Source organism: Myotis lucifugus, unplaced genomic scaffold, assembly GCF_000147115.1.
Source record: "Myotis lucifugus unplaced genomic scaffold, Myoluc2.0 scaffold_58, whole genome shotgun sequence".
Classification (NCBI taxonomy): domain Eukaryota; kingdom Metazoa; phylum Chordata; class Mammalia; order Chiroptera; family Vespertilionidae; genus Myotis; species Myotis lucifugus.
The window spans coordinates 2,955,217-2,974,783 of NW_005871106.1; the positions used below are offsets into that span (position 1 = coordinate 2,955,217).

The 19,567-nt window shown below is 39.3% G+C and overlaps 1 protein-coding gene across 1 annotated transcript in view; it reads left to right on the plus strand.

Annotated features, from left to right (window-relative positions):
• The window catches only part of ARHGAP28 (Rho GTPase activating protein 28), a 133,292-nt gene that overhangs the window by 67,045 nt on the left and 46,680 nt on the right, over positions 1-19,567 (plus strand). The window contains exons 2-3 of the mRNA XM_006089268.3: positions 4,958-5,175; positions 6,666-6,883. Coding sequence (XP_006089330.2) covers positions 4,992-5,175; positions 6,666-6,883 — 402 coding nt within the window. The 5' untranslated portion in view covers positions 4,958-4,991. The remainder of the gene's footprint in view (positions 1-4,957; positions 5,176-6,665; positions 6,884-19,567) is intronic.

The window sequence follows — 19,567 nt, forward strand, 5'->3', positions numbered from 1 at the left end:
TGTGAATATATTTCCTGTATATTTAGACAGGTATGTCTTCACCATGAAGCTTAACTCTGTAGTATAGGGATCAAGGCCAGACTGAGACCTGGGGTTAGGCTCATAATTGGGCAGTCTATAAAATAGAAAAGCATTATGTTAGACCTCACCTTCCTTTGGGAAGCAGGTTATTATTGACAGTTTAGTTTTATTTAAATATTCCTCTTAGTGTGGTAGAGAAGGTGTCTTATGTCACCTCACTCCAAATGACTTAAATATTTTTTCCAATTATATCAGTTAAGAACTAATTTGGCTGCAAGTAACAAAGCAACAACAAAGATTAGTTTTTAAAAACAAGTGTTTATTTTCTCACATTTTTGGAAGTACAGAGATAGGCAGCATTTCATTTCACATTATTTCTGAGACTTAAGGCTGATAACTGTGATTTTCTTGTTTTTTATCGCATAGTTGCAAGATGGCTGCAGATGCACCAGTCATTTTGTCCACATTTTAATAAAGGAGAAGGAGGAAGAGAAGGGAATAGCACCTATATCAAGAAAAATATGATTTTGCTGAAACCATGGAGAAGAATAGTTCTTATGTGACTTTGGCCAGAATTGTGTCCGATGTCCACATTGGCCTAAGGGAGTTGGGCAAACAAGCCTTGAGAATGATGGTGGGTCAGAGAGGAGTTCTGATTGATCTAGTTTTATTTATCTCTTTACATTCTAGTCATGTGTTAGTGCCCCTGAGATATTCCAACACCTGTTATAGCCTGATCCTAAATCTAGCTATGAGCATGCTAACAAATATAGCTATCACTTAACTCATGGGTTTACTATATGCAATGCATTTTAAGTATATTAACTCATTTAATCCTTATAATAACTCCATGAAGTATAGTATATGATTAATATATGTATATATATTAATTCTCACCTGAGGAATGAGGATATTTTTTCCATTGATTTTGAGAGAGAGTGAAAAGGAGGGGAGTGGGTGGAGAGAAAGAGAAGAGAGAGAAGAGAAAGAAGCATTGATGTGAAAGAGACACATCTATTGGTTGCATTCCACACACATACTGACAGGGAACAGGGATTGAAACTGCAACCCAGGTACATGCCCTTGACCAGGAATCAAACCAGCGACCCTCCAGTGTGAAGGCTGGCACTCTAACCACTGAGCAACGCCAGCAAGGGCTGATTAATATTTCTGTTAGATAGGACAAGGCTCTCAAGGTCTGAACAGTTCTAAATGTTATTACTAAATGCTATTCTTGCTAAACATTAAAATATAGCACAGTATTTTGTAGATGCAGATGGAAACAGGAAGCGCTTGACAGGAACTCAACCAAATAAGTGAGTCAACTGCAAAGAAGAAATCAATATGTAATTGACTAAATAGTGTATATAAGCAAAGGCTAAGCCTCCCTTTGGGGAGACAGCTTTGAATATGTCTCCTTGCTGTAAGTAAATAAAACTACCTTGCAACAACCACTTTGCATTCGTATTTTATCGATTAAGAAATGGAGGCACAGAGATTCAATAGCATGTTCTAGGTCATAGATCTTGGAAGTGGCAGAGCCTGTATTTAAACCTGGACTGGCTGGCTTCAGAGTTTTCCCTCTAAATCTCTATATTCCTTCTCTGGAATAAAAATATGTATAGCTATATGCAGATATACAAATATCTGAGGGGACTTACGAAATTAAGATTACTGTGGGGAAGACATTTGGACAACATGGAAAAGGCTTGAATTTAAATCCTGGCTCCTCTATCACTAGGGTCAACTAAAGGTCTTTGGCACCAATTCAATACCAATAGGAACCCCCAGTTTGGAGTGTGTTGAAGAAGGAAACTTTGTTCAGTGCAACAGCTCAATTGTTACAGAGTAGGGCTTTGAAAACAGCAAGGCTATGGGACAGCTCAATAGTGATACAGCAGGGCTGTGAAAACAGAGCTGCTGTTAGGAGGCCCTGGGGTGAGGCAGCCCTGGGCAAGGTGGCCCTGAGGTCAGGCCCCTCTCCTGCAAGACCCCTCTGCTCTGCCCTGCACTGAGTCTGATCTGCTCTTCTCTGGCCTGCTCTTCCCTGCACTGGTCTATCCTGCTGTGGTTCAGCAAGACATCTTTGGTGTTTTGTCTCCAGCCAAGACAATGAAGTCTGAAGTCTTTGGTAGAAAGGGAAAGTTCACTCTCAAGAGCCAGAGGGGAGCTGACTTATATAGACAGAAATCCCCACCCCTAGTCTCCAATTGGTGTGTCCTCATGTAAATGAGGACTCCAAATTCTTCTAGTTTGATTGGTCCAAAAAGCACTGACCTGATTGGTTATAAAGGAGCTGCTCTGATTGGTTGGTGAAAAATCTGATGGGGATATAGCTGCACAGCTCCGATTGGGTAGGGACAGACTCGGTCTAGGATTCCAGGAACTCCTTTATGAGGGCTGGCTCCAATGGCAGGAACACAGCGCAGGCAGACAGTTTAGTGCAGAGGCAGGTAGTTCAGTGCTGGCTTCTCCCTGAAGTGCAGCTTGAATGAGAGGCTCCTCTGTAGAAATGGCTGCTTTTTAAAAATGTGTGCTCAGTTAGCCACCTAGATCTCCAGTAATCATTAAAATAGAATACAATTTATTCCTTAAAAGATAATTGAGGAAAATACAATAATAAAATGTATTTTTAAATGCCACTTTGAAGTTATGGTAGTTAGCATGGAGTTAAAATCTAATCTTAAACCTAATGGTGTTTTTCCCAAAAATAGTTGCTCTGTAATACATTCGTATTCTGTTTTCATGTAATGTTTTCCTGGAATTGTTATGAAATTAAAAAAAAATACAAACAGCTGACAAAGCTTAGACTCTATTTATCCTAATATGGTGAGGTATGCAACGCCAAATTAAAGCTCATCGAAGTGTTGGATGAGCCTGAGGATCACAATTACTAGTATGTGATGCTTCAAAAATGGAAGGTCATGGTCTCTACTCCCTGCGACGAAGGAGGAAATATTTGTATCCTTAACTAAGAAAGTGAGAACTCTTCCAAATGTGCTTATCCAAAAAATGCTGTCTGTGTACTTTGCCAAAAAAGAATAGTTGATCATTGCAATTAAAGCATTCTTTAGGTGGATTGTCTCAGATGAAACCAGCGTGTTACTCAGATGCTCATGATCTATATTTCATGTCTGTTCCCCCAGCCGTCAGCAGTTTTGTGATAGTGTCTTCTGAGTATACCCTTTGCCTCCTCACCCCAGTAGGATCCCTCTACCTATGCAGGTGGTGATTTAGTTCTCCCTGAACTGCTCAGAGGTCTCTGTGCTGCAGGTTGATGTCCCACATCCCTAAGTTTCTTTTGTGTGTGTGTGTGTGTGTGTGTGTGTGTGTGTGTGTGTGTGTTTGTTTGTTTTTAAAAAATATATATATTTTATTGATTTTTTTACACAGAGGAAGGGAGAGGGATAGAGTTAGAAACATTGGTGAGAGAGAAACATCGATCAGCAGCCTCCTGCACACCCCCTAATGGGGATGTGCCCACAACCAAGGTACATGCCCTTGACCGGTATCGAACCTGGGACCTTTCAGTCCGCAGGCTGACACTCTATCCACTGAGCCAAACCGGTTAGGGCTGTTTTTTGTTTTTAATCCTCACCAGAGGATATTTTTCCATTGACTTTTCAGAGAGAGTGGAAGACAGAGAGAGACAGAGAAACATTGATGTAAGAGAGACACATCAATTGGTTGCCTTCTGCATGTGCCCCGACCAGGGCCGGAGATTGAGCCTGCAACCGAGGTATGTGCCCTTGACCTGAATCGAACCTGGGACCCTTCAGTCCACAGGCTGACACTCTATCCACTGAGCCAAACTGGCTAGGGCAAGGCTTTTCCATTAAATATTATATATTATTTCCTATCACTATCTCATTATCTCAAAAGGCAACATAAACAATTTTTTCAATTAAAAAATTCTGGTAAAGAACACATGAGATAAAATTTACCATCTTAATTATTTTAAGCTTGTATTAAGTACATTCACATTGTTGCACAACCATCTCCACCGTCCAACTCCAGAACTAGTTTCATCTTGAGAAAATAAAACTTGGTACTCATTAAGCAACTACCCATCCCCTCCTCCCCCAAGCCCCTGGGAACCACCATTCTACTTTCTGCCTCTATGAATTTGACTACGCTAGGAATCTCATCTAAGTGGAGTGTCTAGTATTGTCTTATTGTGCCTGGCTTATTTCACTTAGCATAAAGTCTTCAAGTTTCATTAATGTTGTAGCATGGAGCAGAATTTCTTGCCTTTTTAAAGCTGAATTGTTTGTATTAGATGCCATATTTTGTTTATCCATTCATTCAATGACAGTCATTTGGGTTGTTTATACCTTGTGACTTTTGCGAATAATGCTGCTACGATAATGGACGTACGAAAACTGTCTTTGAGACCCTGCTTTCAATTCTTTTGTCCTTTTACCCAGAAATAGAATTGCTGGATCATATAGTAATTCTATGTTCAAAATTTTTAGGAGCCTCCATATTGTTTTCGACAACAGCTATACCATTTTACATTCCTACCAACAATGCACAGGGGTTTCAGTTTCTCCACATTCTCATCAACATTGTTGTTTTTGTTTATTTTTTGTGACAACCCTAATAGGTGTGAGCAGTCAACCTTTTACCTCCTCTGTCATCATCTTAGATCCCTTACAGAGACAGACCATGTGTGTTTTGACTAATACAAATAACTTTCTACTTTCTGAGTGTGTGAAAATTTTCAAAGTGTTTTTATGGTAAGTCCTGATGGCCACAGAGTCATTATGAATTAGAAAAGGTTTTTTAAAAAGGCCACCACTGAGTGGAGATTTTCCCCTCAGACCCCTCTCTTCCACACTGGCTCCATTTCTTCACTGATTTTAAACCTGAATTGAATTTTGTGATTTATGACATAAAAGATACTGATTTTAATTCACAGATATTCTTTCCTCAGAAAATCCATTCCTCGCTGCCGAAGAATTAACAGGATGCTCTCCAATGAATCCCTACACTCTCTTGCGTTCAGCCGCACCAACTCACAAGCCTCCGTGGACAGCGCCTCCATGGACAGCGCCTCCATGGAGGATTTCTGGCGGGAAATAGAAAGTATTAAAGAGAACAGCATGGGAGGGCAGGAAGAGCCGGCGCCAGCTGAGGTCAAGCCTGTGGATGGTAAGTGTGAGATTCCTTTTCTTGTCTGCTGACTTACTTTCTTTGTATGCTCTCTTGTTCTGTCAGCAGGTAAAACTCATTTCATTAGTAATTTAACAAATGAATTTAGTAGAATTCAGCATATCAGCTACCCTGTTCCCACTGATTTATATCTACTGGACTGACTCAAAGTGGCTTCTTTTTTAAAATATATTTTTATTGATTTCAGAGAGGAAAGGAGAAGGAGAGAGATAGAAATATCAATGATGAGAGAGAATCATTGATCAGCTGCCTCCTGCACGCCCCACACTGGGGATTGTGCCTGCAACCCAGGCATGTGTCCTGACCAGGAATTGAACCGTGACCTCCTGGTTCATAGGTCGATGTTCAACTACTGAGCCACGCCAGCCAGGCAATTTTCTTTTTAATATGGTTCATCAACAAACTTACTGATGTGGTGGATTAGTACAGAATGCTACAACTTAGGTTCACCTTTGCATTTTCTGTTAAAGGACAGTTTATAAAGCAAATGAGCAATAAAAACAAGAAAGAAAATGAAGGTTTGCCTAGCTAAGAAATTGGAGCTGTGAAGCACATTGGAGACTTTGGCTCACATACCAGTGCTGCAATACTGTGAGCATGTCCAAGACTAGTAGGCTGATACTTGGACAGGCATTTACAAATCAGTCCAATCTGCTCTTTAGACAAACCTCATTCAGGAATGCCTGTTTAGCGTAGTTCCCCAAATTGTATGTGCAGGTGGATTTGCTGTTACAAGATATTGTTATTCTGAATCCTTTATTATTTCTGTACCTCTAATTTACAATAGCGATTGATTCTTATTATGACTAATTTTGCATTTTTTAATTGCCTTCTGAAAAATGGAAAGATTACCTAACGTTCAGAATAAGGAGAAAGTAAGAGAACAAATAACTGTTGACCCACATACACTGTTCAAGGTTTTTTACCATTTGTCATAATGGTAAAAAAATCCTCATAACCGAGTAAAAATTTTGTTATTATTACCTCTATTTTGCCAATAACACACTGAAGCGAAAAGATATCTTAAAACCTTCCAAATCCATGTATCTAGTAAATAGTAGCATTGGGACTTGAACCTGCGTTTGAGTGATTAAAAGCCCTTTTGGATGCTGTTTAAACCCCTATTTTTCAATTAGGGTTTTAGTTTAAATATTCATATTTTTTCCTCTTTTGAATTGATAGTCCAGATATAGCTTATATTTAACTGGCCAAGAAAAAAACCTTACTCAATCTGCCAATTAACCTTATTGTACTAGAAAATACTTTAAAATTTGACTTATTTAAAAAATACAATACAAACTTTTCATTCATTTTAATAGGCCTTTTCTATAATTTGGGGGGAAAGGACAGTCTTAATATATTGACTATTGATATTTCTTATTCACAGGAATGCACAGACCTACAGATACACACCTCATCCAATCAGACAGAGAATGTGCTAACCTCCTCTTGGTCATGTTATTTTTCAGAAGGAGAACTTGAAGCAGAGTGGTTGCAAGATGTGGGTTTATCAACCCTGATCTCAGGTGATGAAGAGGAGGATGGCAAAGCCTTGCTCTCCACATTGACTCGAACCCAAGCAGCTGCGGTGAAAAAGAGATATAATACTTACACTCAAACCATGAGAAAAAAGAACAAGCAGTCTGTCCGGGATGTCAGAGACATCTTTGGAGTCAGCGAATCTCCTGTAAGTAATGAACATGGCTCAAAAGGTTTGGTTTGGTTGGGGAAGAAGACGAAGGAGGGAAACGGAAAACATGTCATCATCTAGTTTTTAAAGAAAACGAAAGCAGACAGCACAGTCCAAAATTTTACAAATTTGAAATGTAAGCTATCCCATTCCTTATACCATTCATCAATCTCCCTCAACATTAAATGTATTCCCTTCTTCACTGAAGTTACAGAATAACTTTTTGGCAACAGAGCAAGTCTTTATGGATGGGCTACACAGAGCCTTTACTTAAATCTAAGTCCTGAATGGAAACAGGTAAAAGAGCCATGGGAAAGTGGCCCCAGTATTATAAGCAAGTCTGGGTGGTTTGTTTTAAATGGAGGTGGAGGTGGAAGAGTAAGTAGGATAGCCTTTATGGTCAAATAAGTTAAAAAGGTAAAAAAATGAAAGGTATGAGCATTAATTAAGTAGGAGACAGATGATTCATAAAAAGCATGAGGGAAGCATGACATGTTTCATGAGGAATGGCTGGTTGAAATTCCACCTTACCTGAGAGTTCCAAGGCCACACACACTTTTACTTCTGAGGCTGTTAATCATGTCTCCTATTTCTATGTTTGTTTCATTGCAAACTCTGCCTTACAACTCATTCATTCATTCATTCATTCATTGCATCATTGCAATGTTGTATTGCATTATCGATGCAAAAAATAGTTATTGGACACATTATCTGTGCAAAGTTCTATAAAGATGAGATTCTTAGAACTTTGAGGGTAATTAGTATAAAGATAAAAGGAAACTTGATATTCTGCTCTAGTTACAAATGAATTTCCCTGGACAAGTTAGTTAATCATCTGACTTAGGTTTTTCACCTGTGTAATTATTATATCAATAATGAAATAAATTAATATTTCAAGGATATTGGGTAGCAAGCATAGTTGAAGCCAGTTTCCGATTTGAGTTACTTTAGGTTGTCTATGTCATATCTTCCCTTAGACATATTAATCACATTGGGTAGTTGCCAGGGAAGCTCACATATACTTTATTAACCTTTGCATTTGTGCTAAGAATAGCACTATCCTGCAGAACTTGCTATAGTGATAGAAATGATCTATTTCTGTGCTGTCCAATATGGTAGCCACATTCCTGCTGTGACTAAGGAACTGAATTTTTATTTTTATTTTTATTTTCTCTTTATTGACTTAAATCTAAATAGTTACATGTGGCTGATAGCTAATGAATTGAATAGCATGCTTCTAAAATCCTACATAATAAAAGAGAAACACGTAAATTGACCGTCCCTTTGCTATGCTCACCAGCCAATCAAGAGTGAATATGCAAATTAACCCAACAAAGATGGTGGGTTAATTTGCATACACAGGCACTGGGCAGAGAGCAGAAATGGGAGAGCCGGCAGCTTGGGGGGACGTGGCTCCCTCGGTCGGTCACTCCCAGTCCTGGGAGCACCAGGAATTCTGGAAATAGTAGTTCTGATGGCAGCCCCAGGACTGGAAGCGGAAGCCCAGAGCACGGGGAGCACCAGGAATGCTGGGAGTCGTAGTTCTGGTGGCAGACGGATCTCCTAGACCAGTGGTCGGCAAACTGCGGCTCGCGAGCCACATGCAGGTCTTTGGCCCCTTGAGTGTGGCTCTTCCACAAAATACCATGAGCAGGTATGCATGTACAGTGTGATTGAAACTTCGTGGCCCATGCTCAGAAGTCGGTATTTTGTGGAAGAGCCACACTCAAGGGGCCAAAGAGCTGCATGTGGCTCACTAGCCGCAGTTTGCCGACCACTGTCCTAGACACTAGAGCAAAGTGAGCCTGGAGCAAGTTACCGTTACAGTTGGGGATGGAGGGAAAGTGAAGGTGAGAGACATAAGTAAAATCAGAGTGTCTAGGAAAAATTAAAAGGAAGATATCCTAAAACTTCCAGGAAATCTCCACCAATGAAGCAAAGGAAAAAAAATGCCTCTATTATTCTGTGAGCAACAAACCAAACCGGGTTGGGGGTCTCAGACAATTCGCTCATATGATTGCAAAGACAGACAGAAACTCCCGGATTGGGGAGGGCTCCTCTGAGGGCTCCCAGATTGGAGAGGGTGCAGGTCGGGCTGAAGGACCACCCCCCCCCCCACTCTCCCCACTTCCCTACTCTCCCACCCCTGTACACAAATCTTCGTGCACCGGGCCCCTAGTCTTCTATATAATGATATGCCTTGAAGTAAGTGTGTTTTGAGTTCTGTGATGTTTGAATTTTCAAACTACCTGAAACCTATGTTGTCCCGGATGGTGAGATTTTCTACAGCTATAATTAAATAAATAAAGGTGATGCCCACTACTTAAGGCAAGGGCTCCAGCCACAGGTTCCCAGCCAAGATGTCTATCCAGGAAAAGGTTTACACTGCTGGTTTAAATTCCCTGGGTCATTTTCCAGTTATCTCCCAGCTCATCAGGAGAGAGTCCTGAGAATTGGGGTACATGCTTTCCTTTCCACTTCTATTTCCAGCTACCTCAGACAAAGGTTGTTGCTCTTCCCTATAAAACTACAAAATAGCAAAGGGTCTGTAGGCTTCTCCCAAATCCTCCAGTTACTCAAGAAAATGCACAGCTGGCCTCTTTAGGGTTCCTAAAACTTTAGACAGATAGCAACAGGATCAGGGAGGGAAAGAGATCTTTTGGGGCTCCTTCCTCTTCTTTCACTTAGATCCTGAAGGGAAACATAAAATAAGCACTTCCCCATTGGGGCTTTAGGTATCAAAATAAATGAGTCTTTTCTTTTTACCTCATGTACAGGTGCATACACTGTTTGATGTTCTCAACTCCAGAGAGGGCCTAAGACAGTGCCTCTGTGATGGTGGAGGTGGCCAGGGAGGGGTGGCTCTTCCTCCTGTCCTCTTCCTCTTCTCCCTTGCGGTCCTGCTGCAGAAGCCCCAGCCCTAGGTGAACTGAGAATGGGAATGAGGCAGGAGGTGTGGTCACAGGTAAAAGAAAGGCCAGGTACTCAAGAAGCAGAGGTCTTGTGCTATCCTGGCAAATGGGCCTCAGAGTCAGTGAAAGCCTAGCATTGTATATGCTGCTTACAAATTCAATTGTTCTTTGTCAAATTGTAAGCAGCAATATTTTTAAAAATATGTACATTTACAATATATAAAGCCTAAAGATCATCTTCACAGATTTTCCCCCTCAGTATCTCTTTCTCCAAGTAAAGAGATGTGCAAGTTTTTTAGGAATGTACCTAAATTTTTCAGTTTCCTATTTGATTTGGCAGCATAAATACCAATTCCTCCCCCTCCTTCTTTTTTTCAAAGTATCTGCCCTGATCTGTCTTTTTGTGTGTCCTCCTCCTCTCCTCCCCTCCTCTTCCTCCTCCTTCTCCCTCTCCCACCTTGTCTCCCTCTCATATTCTCTACTACTCTTTATTCTTTTTTCTGGCATCATTTATCTACATTAATAGATTACCTAAAATTCTCCATTTCACTTTCTTAATGAAACTTTAACATAATTTTCATAGGGTAATTTTGCACTAATCTTAGGCATATGAATTTGACCTAACAAACTTACCTAGTGGAGATATAAACTCAGTGATTTGACAGATAGATACGTAGATTATCCTAGTTGTTCTCTTCATTTTTTGCACATAGAAGCATATGCTCAAAATAATTTTTCTTCAGAATTTTGAAGATATTTGTCCAATATCTTCTCTCCTGCACCATTGCAGCAATGTCTATATCAATCTCATTTCTTTATATGCAGATGTGGAAGCTTTTTAAATTTTATTTTTTATCATTGGAACCTTGAACTTCTACCTGTTTCACCTTTTTGAAAAATTCATCCTGGTCACTACTAACTGAGCTCTTGCAATCTGAGGGCTCGTTCATTCTTCAGGTTCTACATATTTTCTTCTAACATTTAAAACAAGTATTGATTCCGTTCATTTTCTCAGTTATCTCCTTTTGGAATTCTGTTAGATGATTGCTGTATTGCTTGGATTGAACCTCTGTTTCTCTTAAATGTTCTCATATATTCCAAGTTTTGTTTGTGTGTATGTTTGATCTGCCTTTTTTGATATCCCTTCAACCTCATTTTTTATGTTAGTAATTTTCCATGGTTGTATGCATACTTCTGCCTTTCATTTATTTAAAAAGATTTAACAGTCATTTTGTTAGTTTATCATAGGCTCTCCTTACCCTTGACTTCCCTAGGGGCTGAGGATCAAACCTGCAACCCAGCCATGTGCCCATGACCGGGAATCGAACCTTTGACCATTTGCTGTGCAGGCTGTCGCTCTATCCACTGAGCCAGGGCTATTTTCATTCTTAATATGTGCCTTTTTTCTGGATCAGCATTCACCTTTTGCACATTTTTCTCCTGTGGAAGTTTTGTAGATTTTTAAAAGCTTCCTGTACCTTTTTCCAAGCTGAGGTTTTCCTCTATTCTTATCAAACCATTCTTGCTTGCTTTTTATCTTCCAGGAACATTTAACAGTTCTCTTCTACTAATGGAAATGTTTAGTGGTTTCTAGATCTACTCTTTGAAAAAGGTATCTCTTTTAACACTTCGAGTGATTTGCAGGGAGACCCAAAAGTGGTATATATAATTCGCTATCTTGATCCAACTCCCCTATGCTAATTCTTCAGTAGGATTTGTTTCTTTCAAAAAATATTTTTCCTTATTATAAAAGTAATATTAATCTTTACTAGAAGCTTAGAAAATATAGACAAGCAAGGTAAATTATGACTATTTCTATGGATCCAAATAAAATTTTATTATTTCATTAAATATACAATAAATTTTATTTTCAATGGAGTGCTGACCATAAAGGAATAGAATATTTAACCTTGTTTTGGTACAGCCATTATATACTAAATCACAAATACTAAATCAACCTCTGGACACATAACATAAGATCTACAGTCTTATTCATCACAAACAGAATTCCAGTGCCTAGATACATTTTTATAATATTCAGAAGATGTGAACCAAATATTTCTTTCAGTAACATTTAATTGAGAAAAATAGTCAGTCTAATTTATTTCCACTTTCATAATTGATAAACAACTGTTAAAAGTGATACTGACTTATAATCGACCGTATAAACGTGGTCATACATTCTGTTTTAAATAACGTATATACATATACACATTTGATTGCATGTAACTAAAAATCCAAGAAAGCATGAGTTATAAAAGTATAGATTCATTTTTCTCTCTTTAAGAAGCTAAAAGTAGATGATTCTTTTTCTTAGCATTGATCCAGCTTCCTTCTACATTTCTATTTGTGTTTCATATGTGGCCTTCATCTTTTTGTTTACAAGTTGGTTTGGCCACACTGTGTTAGTGTTCCTGACAGTTCCTGGAACTTAGACCCACTGCTTCTGTCCCTCTGACCTTGCTTTCCTGGAAATCTGATGTGGTAGAATTCCATTTACCACCTGTTGCCCAGAACTGTTATATGATCATCTTTAGTTGCAAGGGAGCCTGGGAAATCTATTTTTTTTAGTTGGGCAAAAAAGTTCCTGAAAAAAAATCAGAATTCTGTTAAGGGAGATAAGCACCTAGGTTTGGGGTGGGCAGTTGACAGTATCTGGTTTCCACAGAGACCAGTGTCTATCATCATCCGGGCAGGTACTGGCTGATCGTGGCTAAATGCAATGATCAGTGCAAGGCCATCATATGTATGTATAGCTCCACAAATATGTAGGAATACACACATATTATACAAAACACATAACTAAATGCACAATGACATTTGGGAGAATATGCCTGAATAAAAAGGCACTCTCATTTTTTTCAATAGCCAGATGATTTTTGTTGTATCCCAGCTCCTCTTTTGGATGCGACCCTGGATGAGGAAGGGATATCAGTAATTCCCTCCAGAAATGGTCTGCTGGTAACATAAGCAAGGGGATTTAAGAGTAAGCAGTTTAGAAAACTAATTATTTCGATGCAATCAGGAACACGAAAAAATGCTTGCAAGAAAAAGAAGACTCTTAAACTCAGGAATGAATAATTAACCAGTTAAAACCACAAATAACTATATGGCCTACCTGCACCTACAACATCGAAAACAGCCACAGCTGCAGCTACAGCCACAGCCATAAAGCAAAATGGGGAGTAGGTCATCAGCTAAAATTTTGTTTTCTTTGCTGAGCGCATAATGGGAAATCTTGCACTACCCTCCATGTAGCTTTAAATATTAATTGGTAATTCTCACCATAAGACATATTTTGACACTTCAGTTATTTTCTAGATGTAAATATTTGGGGGGATGGGATTAGCACAATAGCATCTTAAACATATTGTACTAAGTGGGGAAAGGTGCAAGGTGCACTCTCTGGCACAGGAGATAGATAGCTGTCATTGTGTCACAGGGCGGGAGATATTTCATTAGAGCACTCCTTGTTCATATTAGTAGAGTTTCAAAGAGAGCTCACCTGAGTTTATAACTGTCAGTAAAGCTATCTCAGTAGAAGGCTTTATTTTTGTGAGATGAATCCATGCCATGATCTGTACCACTTGGTATGAAGCTGGTCCTCTTACTGAAGTGGTGCGCCCTGAGTAGGAAAAGCAGGAGGTCATGGGTTTACTGATATCTTTCTCCACTTGGACTCAGGGCTGCAGAAAATTTGCAGTGGGAGACTTACCTCTTATACTTCAATATGTTTTCTTCTCACTAGCTCTGCTTTTTTCCCTTCCTAGCAGAAGAAGGGAGATTCTTTACTATTCTATGAATAATCCCTATACCACCTCTGATCTGATGAAGATGACAATAATGATGTTTAGTCTCTATACAGTTTATTTTCATCTTCTGCATATTTTGCATGGGGCACTCACTCATGGTTACTCCTAGTCCCTTCTGAAATTCTGCTGTAGGGTTTGCATGTGGCCAGTTTGTGTTCTGGCTGTCCTTCTGTGACTGAGAGTAAGCCAAGGTCTGGAGGTGGAGTCTGGGTAATTGCAGCTGTGAACAATCCTTTTTTGTAGAAGTTGTCTCTGATTTTTTTCTTACTGTATTTCTCATAAGAGTGCTAACTCTTTCCAGTCAGAGGTTTTCAGTTTTCTGTTGGGCTGGAAGAAGGTGTCCTCTGGTTTCATGTTGTGCCCACAGTGTAAGGAGTCCTGCATACCTCACTTCCAACCAGGAACTTGCCTCAGGGTTATTTGTTCTTCTCTGCCTGCCTGGTTTCCTTCACAGCAGCCACTGCCTCTCCCCTCCACCAGAGGAGGAGCAGGGTAGACACTGATGTGTTTCCAAATAACGGATTTCTATGAGACTTTACCCCTAACTCTCCCTACATTTTTTGATTGTCTCCTCTGCACCTCATAGGTGAGGGAGGGGTTCCTGCCCTGATAATAGGTTAATAGAGGTGGTTGAACACATGACACCTGACACTGGACAGATAAGATGGACAGCATCTTATTAGTCACCTAGTCTCACAGCCTGGGGGAGGAGGACACCACACACCACCCACAGCCACACGTGGAGTGCACCTGCAGCAGAGTGAACAAGAAGGGCTGCAGGAGGCAGGCTTAGTAGTACCGAGGGTGAGATGCTGTCTGGTTCCCATGGGAGAATGTGATTGGCTTGTTTGTATAATTTCACATCTGGCAAGGAACTGAAACCCACGACTCAGGGATAACGAGGAACTATGTCTGGTAACCTGGATAAGGATCTTTGTCTGGCTGGGGTGCCTTATCTGGGGGAGCAGGATGGGAGGGGAAGTTGTGGTTAGGCCACTTATGGCCTCCCCGAGTTTTCCAGTGGTCAAGACAACACTTAACAGTGGTCCTTGTGTTAGGCCTTAAGCTGCACTGACACCCCCACGCCTAGCCATGGACTCTCATGAGTAGTGTGGATTTATTTTATTTCTTTTCTCTTTCATCACTTTTATTTCAATTTCTTAAAGGTGTTATCCCCTTTTAAAGGTTAATCAATAGGCCGATGTAGTGCCAAACACATGAAGAAACTTCTCACTGAAATGGAAGAGAACATTTAAGTTTCACTCCAGCCACACCCCGAACTGCTCACAAGTTTATAGAATGAGAAAGCAAGTACAACTGACCCTTGAAGATATAAGTGAACCGAGCAGTTCAAACTCCTGTTGTAAAGGGTCAGCTGTTCTGGTCTTTCTCACAGGAGGAGGAGAGCTAGCATCACAGAATGACTACAGAGAATAGTAAAAGTGTTAATTTGCATAATCACATATATTACAAAATGTTACATCTTCTTAGCAGATTATACCTTTTTTTTCAAAATAAGAATGTATTGAATGATAATGCAGTTACAGATATTGCAGCAAGAATAACCAGAGACAGCTAGTAAGAGCACAGAAGTACGGAGTTAATCTCTGTCCTAACATGTGGTCTATCTTTGTAAATGATCCTATGCACTTGAGAAGAATGCGTATTCTGCTGCTTTGGGGTGAAATGTTTTATAAATGTCAATTAAATCCATCTGATCCAGTGTGTCCTTTAGGGTCACTGTTTCCTTGTTAAGTTTTTGTCTGGAAGATCTAGCCAGTAAAGCAGGTGTTAAAGTCCCCTACTATGACTGTATTGTTGTCCATCTCTCCATTAAAGCCTTCTATATATATTTATATATTTTATATATTTAGGTCCTCCTATATTGGGTGCATATATGTTTACCAGGGTTATATCCTCTTGTTGGATCGATCTCTTTAGTATTATGTAGTGACCTTTGTTGTCTCTTGTGATGGCCTTCATTTTAAAGTCTATTTTGTCCAATATGAGTATTGCTACTCCAGCTTTTTTTTCTTTTCCATTTGCATGGAACAAATTTTTCCCATCTCTTCACTCTCATCCTATATGTGTCTTTTGTTCTGAGGTGGGTCTCTTGTAGACAGCATATAGTTGGGTCATGTTTTTTTTATCCATTCAGCTACCCTATGCCTTTTGATTGGAGCATTTAATCCATTTACATTTAGGTTTATTATTGATAGGTCCTTATTTATTGCCATTTTAATTCTGTATGGCTAGGTTTCTCTCTCTGTTTCTTCTTCTCATTATAGCAGTCTCGTTAGCATTTCTTATAAATTCTGGCTTGGTGGTGATATACTCCTTTAGCCTTTTGTGTGTGTGTGTGTGTGTGTGTGTGTGTGTCTGGGAAGCTGTGTCTGGGAAGCTCTTTATTTGACCATCTATTTTGAATGATAGCCTTGCTGAAGATAGTAATCTTGGTTTCAGATCCTTGCTTTCCATTACCTTGAGTATTTCATGCCATTTCCTTCTGGCCTGTAGAGTTTCTGATGAGAAATCAGTTGTCAGCCTTATGGGAACTCCTTTGTACATAACAGTTTGCTTTTCTCTTGATGCCTTTAAGATTCTTTCATTGTCTTTAACTTTTGGCATTTTAATTATGATGTGTCTTGGGGTTCTCTGTGCCTCCTGAACTTGTGTGACTTTTTCCTTTACCAGGTTAGGGAAGTTTTCTGCCATTATTTCTTCAAACACGTTCTCTATCCTTTTCTACCTTTCTGCCTCTTCTGGTCCACCTGCTATTCGAATATTGTTACATTTCACATTGTCCCATAGCTCCCTTAAGCTGTCCTCCTGTTTTTTAATTGTTTTTTTTCTTTTGGATTCTCTGATTGAGTGATTTTTTTCAACCCTATCTTCTAATTTGCTGATTTGTTCCTCCACTTCCCCTAATCTGCTGTGTATTCCTTCCAATGTGTTCTTTATTTGTGTTATGTCATTCTTTATCTCAGACTGTTCTTTTGTTACTATATCTTTTTTCATTCTGTTGAGCATCTTTACCATCATTACTCTAAACTCTGTTTCAGATAAATTTTTTATCTCTGCTTCATTTATCTCTTCTTCTAGAAAATTCTCTAGTTCTTTCATTTGGGGATGGTTTCTTTGTCTCCTCATTTTGGCTGTCTTTGAGTTTGTGACTGTGTATTAGGTAGATCCTCTATGCCTCTCAATCTCTAGTGCAGGACAGTGTTAAAGGCTCTTTCTGACTAATTAGATCAGGCAAAGAGTCAAAGCCTCCAGAGACCACCTCTGCCTATAGCATTCCACTTGAATTGTCCCCCCAGGCAATCATCCTCACGTGTGTCCAGAGTTTCTTCAACAGGGTAGGGAAGTTGCTTCTGCTTGGAGGCTAATTGTTATTTTTAGTCTCTTAAGTGGCCTCAGGGCAAGATTTTTTCCAATAGGGTGGTCAACTGTCTTCCCCCAAGGCAAGGCCAAATGTCTGTGTGGGAAAGATGTCCTCCTCCGCTGCATGTGGGAATGACTCAGCCTAGGAAACTGGGGGTGTCTGCCTTCTGAGCTCTAACTCCCAAGTCCCCAGTCCTGGCTTCAGTCCACTCTGCCCTCCGCTTCAGAGCAGAAGGTGGGCGGCTCCACAGGGAATTTTGTGTGTTGGCCCTTTAAGAGGGTATCTGAATTTTCAGTTGTCACTCCCTGGCAGACAGCAACCTCGCTGCTTTTCATAGCCAGATGTTATGTGGGTACCCTTCTCAGTTGTGGTGCTCTCTGCTGGGGGGCCCAACTTGGGGATTAGATCCCAGGGTTTTCAGTGGCAACCCCCCACAGCTGAGATATTTCTCTGGAACTTCAGTTGCTGTTTCTCTGCGGTCTCTACTTTAGGTCTCAGGTATCAGGGTTCTCTCCTGAGAGTCTTCTGTTAATTATTCTGGAAGTTTTTCTGTATTTTAGTTGTAATTCCAGTTTGTTCCTGAGAGCATGTCCATGCAGCATTCACTTACTCTGTCGCCATTTCCTCCAGATTGCACCTTTTATTCCTTCAGCATATCTGGCAAGAAATATCTCTGGATACTAAAATTTCATATCTAGAAAGCTTAAATCCTAACTTGATGAGTATCAAAATGCTAGGCCTTAAATCAGTTTCTTTAAGATATTTGTAAATATTAATCTATTTGCTTTTCCATATAATGTTACTGTTGAGAAGTCTGATGCCTCTCTAAATCTTATTCCAGTGTTTATATCCTGCTTTCATTTTCATATTTCTGGAAGTTTTTTAGGTTTATCATTTTTGTTGGAGACTTGGACTGTCATCAGAATATGAAATAATTTTTTTTCATTCTTATCAGCACTCAGTTTTTTTGTTTCTGAAAAATGTTCCTTTCAGTTCTGAACATTCTATTCCCATCATTTTTCTATTTTATTTTTCTCATTTTCTCTATTTTTCATTTCATTGCTTGCATTAAACTCATATCTCTTAAGATTTCTTTTACATTTTACATGTCTTTTTTTTCTGTTTGTTTTGTGTGCTAACAACAAAGATTTTTGTCTACATCATTTTGTGGATCCCTAATTCTAATATTTGTCCTGAGTGGTTATAATTTAACTGCTATTAATTTTTAAATTCAATTATTTGTTAATTAAAAAGAACTCTTCATTTTTTACTGATTTCCCCTTTATTATTATAGTTAATTTCTGATTTATGGATACAATAGCCTCTCAAATCCCTCTGAAATTTTTAAATCATTATAAGCAGCCTTCTCTTCTCTCATTATCTCTTTCTCCCAGAGTGTTTATCACTATATGTCTTTTCAGGATATTAATTTTCTCCATGGCCAACTTTTTAATGTTGATTTTCTCCAGTGACTGGTGATCCTTGATGATTAGTTTATATTTATTAATGAACTGGGTTGCTTAATTAATGACTTAGGGTATGTCACTGCTATATGATTTCCTGTCATTGTATAGCTATTTTCCCAATTAACTCTTTTTTGAATAATAGGGAAAACTTTGGGTCCTGTATAAGTCAATCAAGTATGAGAACTGTGCATGAATGGAAGTGAGCTTAACAGCACACATGCATTAGTACACACAGACACATACCGCACACACACATACACATATATACACCTCTCGCACACACACACAAACATACATCTTTAGTGCCAAAGGGAGAACAGTGAATGACTTCATTTTCTCTCCTAGACAAAGCTGATGTTTTCCTTTTATTTTCCCATCCATGTCTTTTGTGGAGGTTCCAAGTGACCTGATTAAATGAAAGTCTTCTTTGGTCCCAGCACTGGACATCTTACCAAGGCAGGTGGCTCACTTCATTCAGAGTGTCTTCCTTGGGTTCACACATAGCTGCTGCCTGCTGTTCAGTATAAAGGGGCTGCTGGGAGGTGAGGCTGGCCCCTCTGTTCAGAAAACACTTTACAGTAAGTTATCCTGGCCATTACCCTGGGGCCCCTTACTGCCCTTTAAAATTTTCACTCTGAGCTTTGTTGTTTGTTTGTCTATTTGCTTTTTGTGGATATGTTCTTTCCTTGCCAGCAAGGTTGTCTTATGCTGTTGTTAGTCTGAGAATTTCTGTACAGTTATGTAATAAATTACTTACTTTTTACTTTCCACTCTCTCTAATTTTGAGTGATTGGGAGTGGTGCACCCTCAGTCCTCCATCCTCACCTAAGTTTTCTTGTAGTGCCTCCTTAGCATAGTTCCCACTTCAATATAGGTATGTGTTTTTGTTATTAGTATAATACATATGCTTTTGTAGAAAGAAAATACAGAGAAGCAAGATGAAAAATAAAAGTTTCTAAGGTCTCATGTAAAACTTCATGGTTTAATTACTATCTTTTATATTTAATTTTGCAAAAGTTGGCTTTAGTCAGGGAATAGAATATTTTCATCTTATTTTGGGGCATGCCATTGTATTGCAAATGCTGTTAAAAATCTTAGAGCATAAG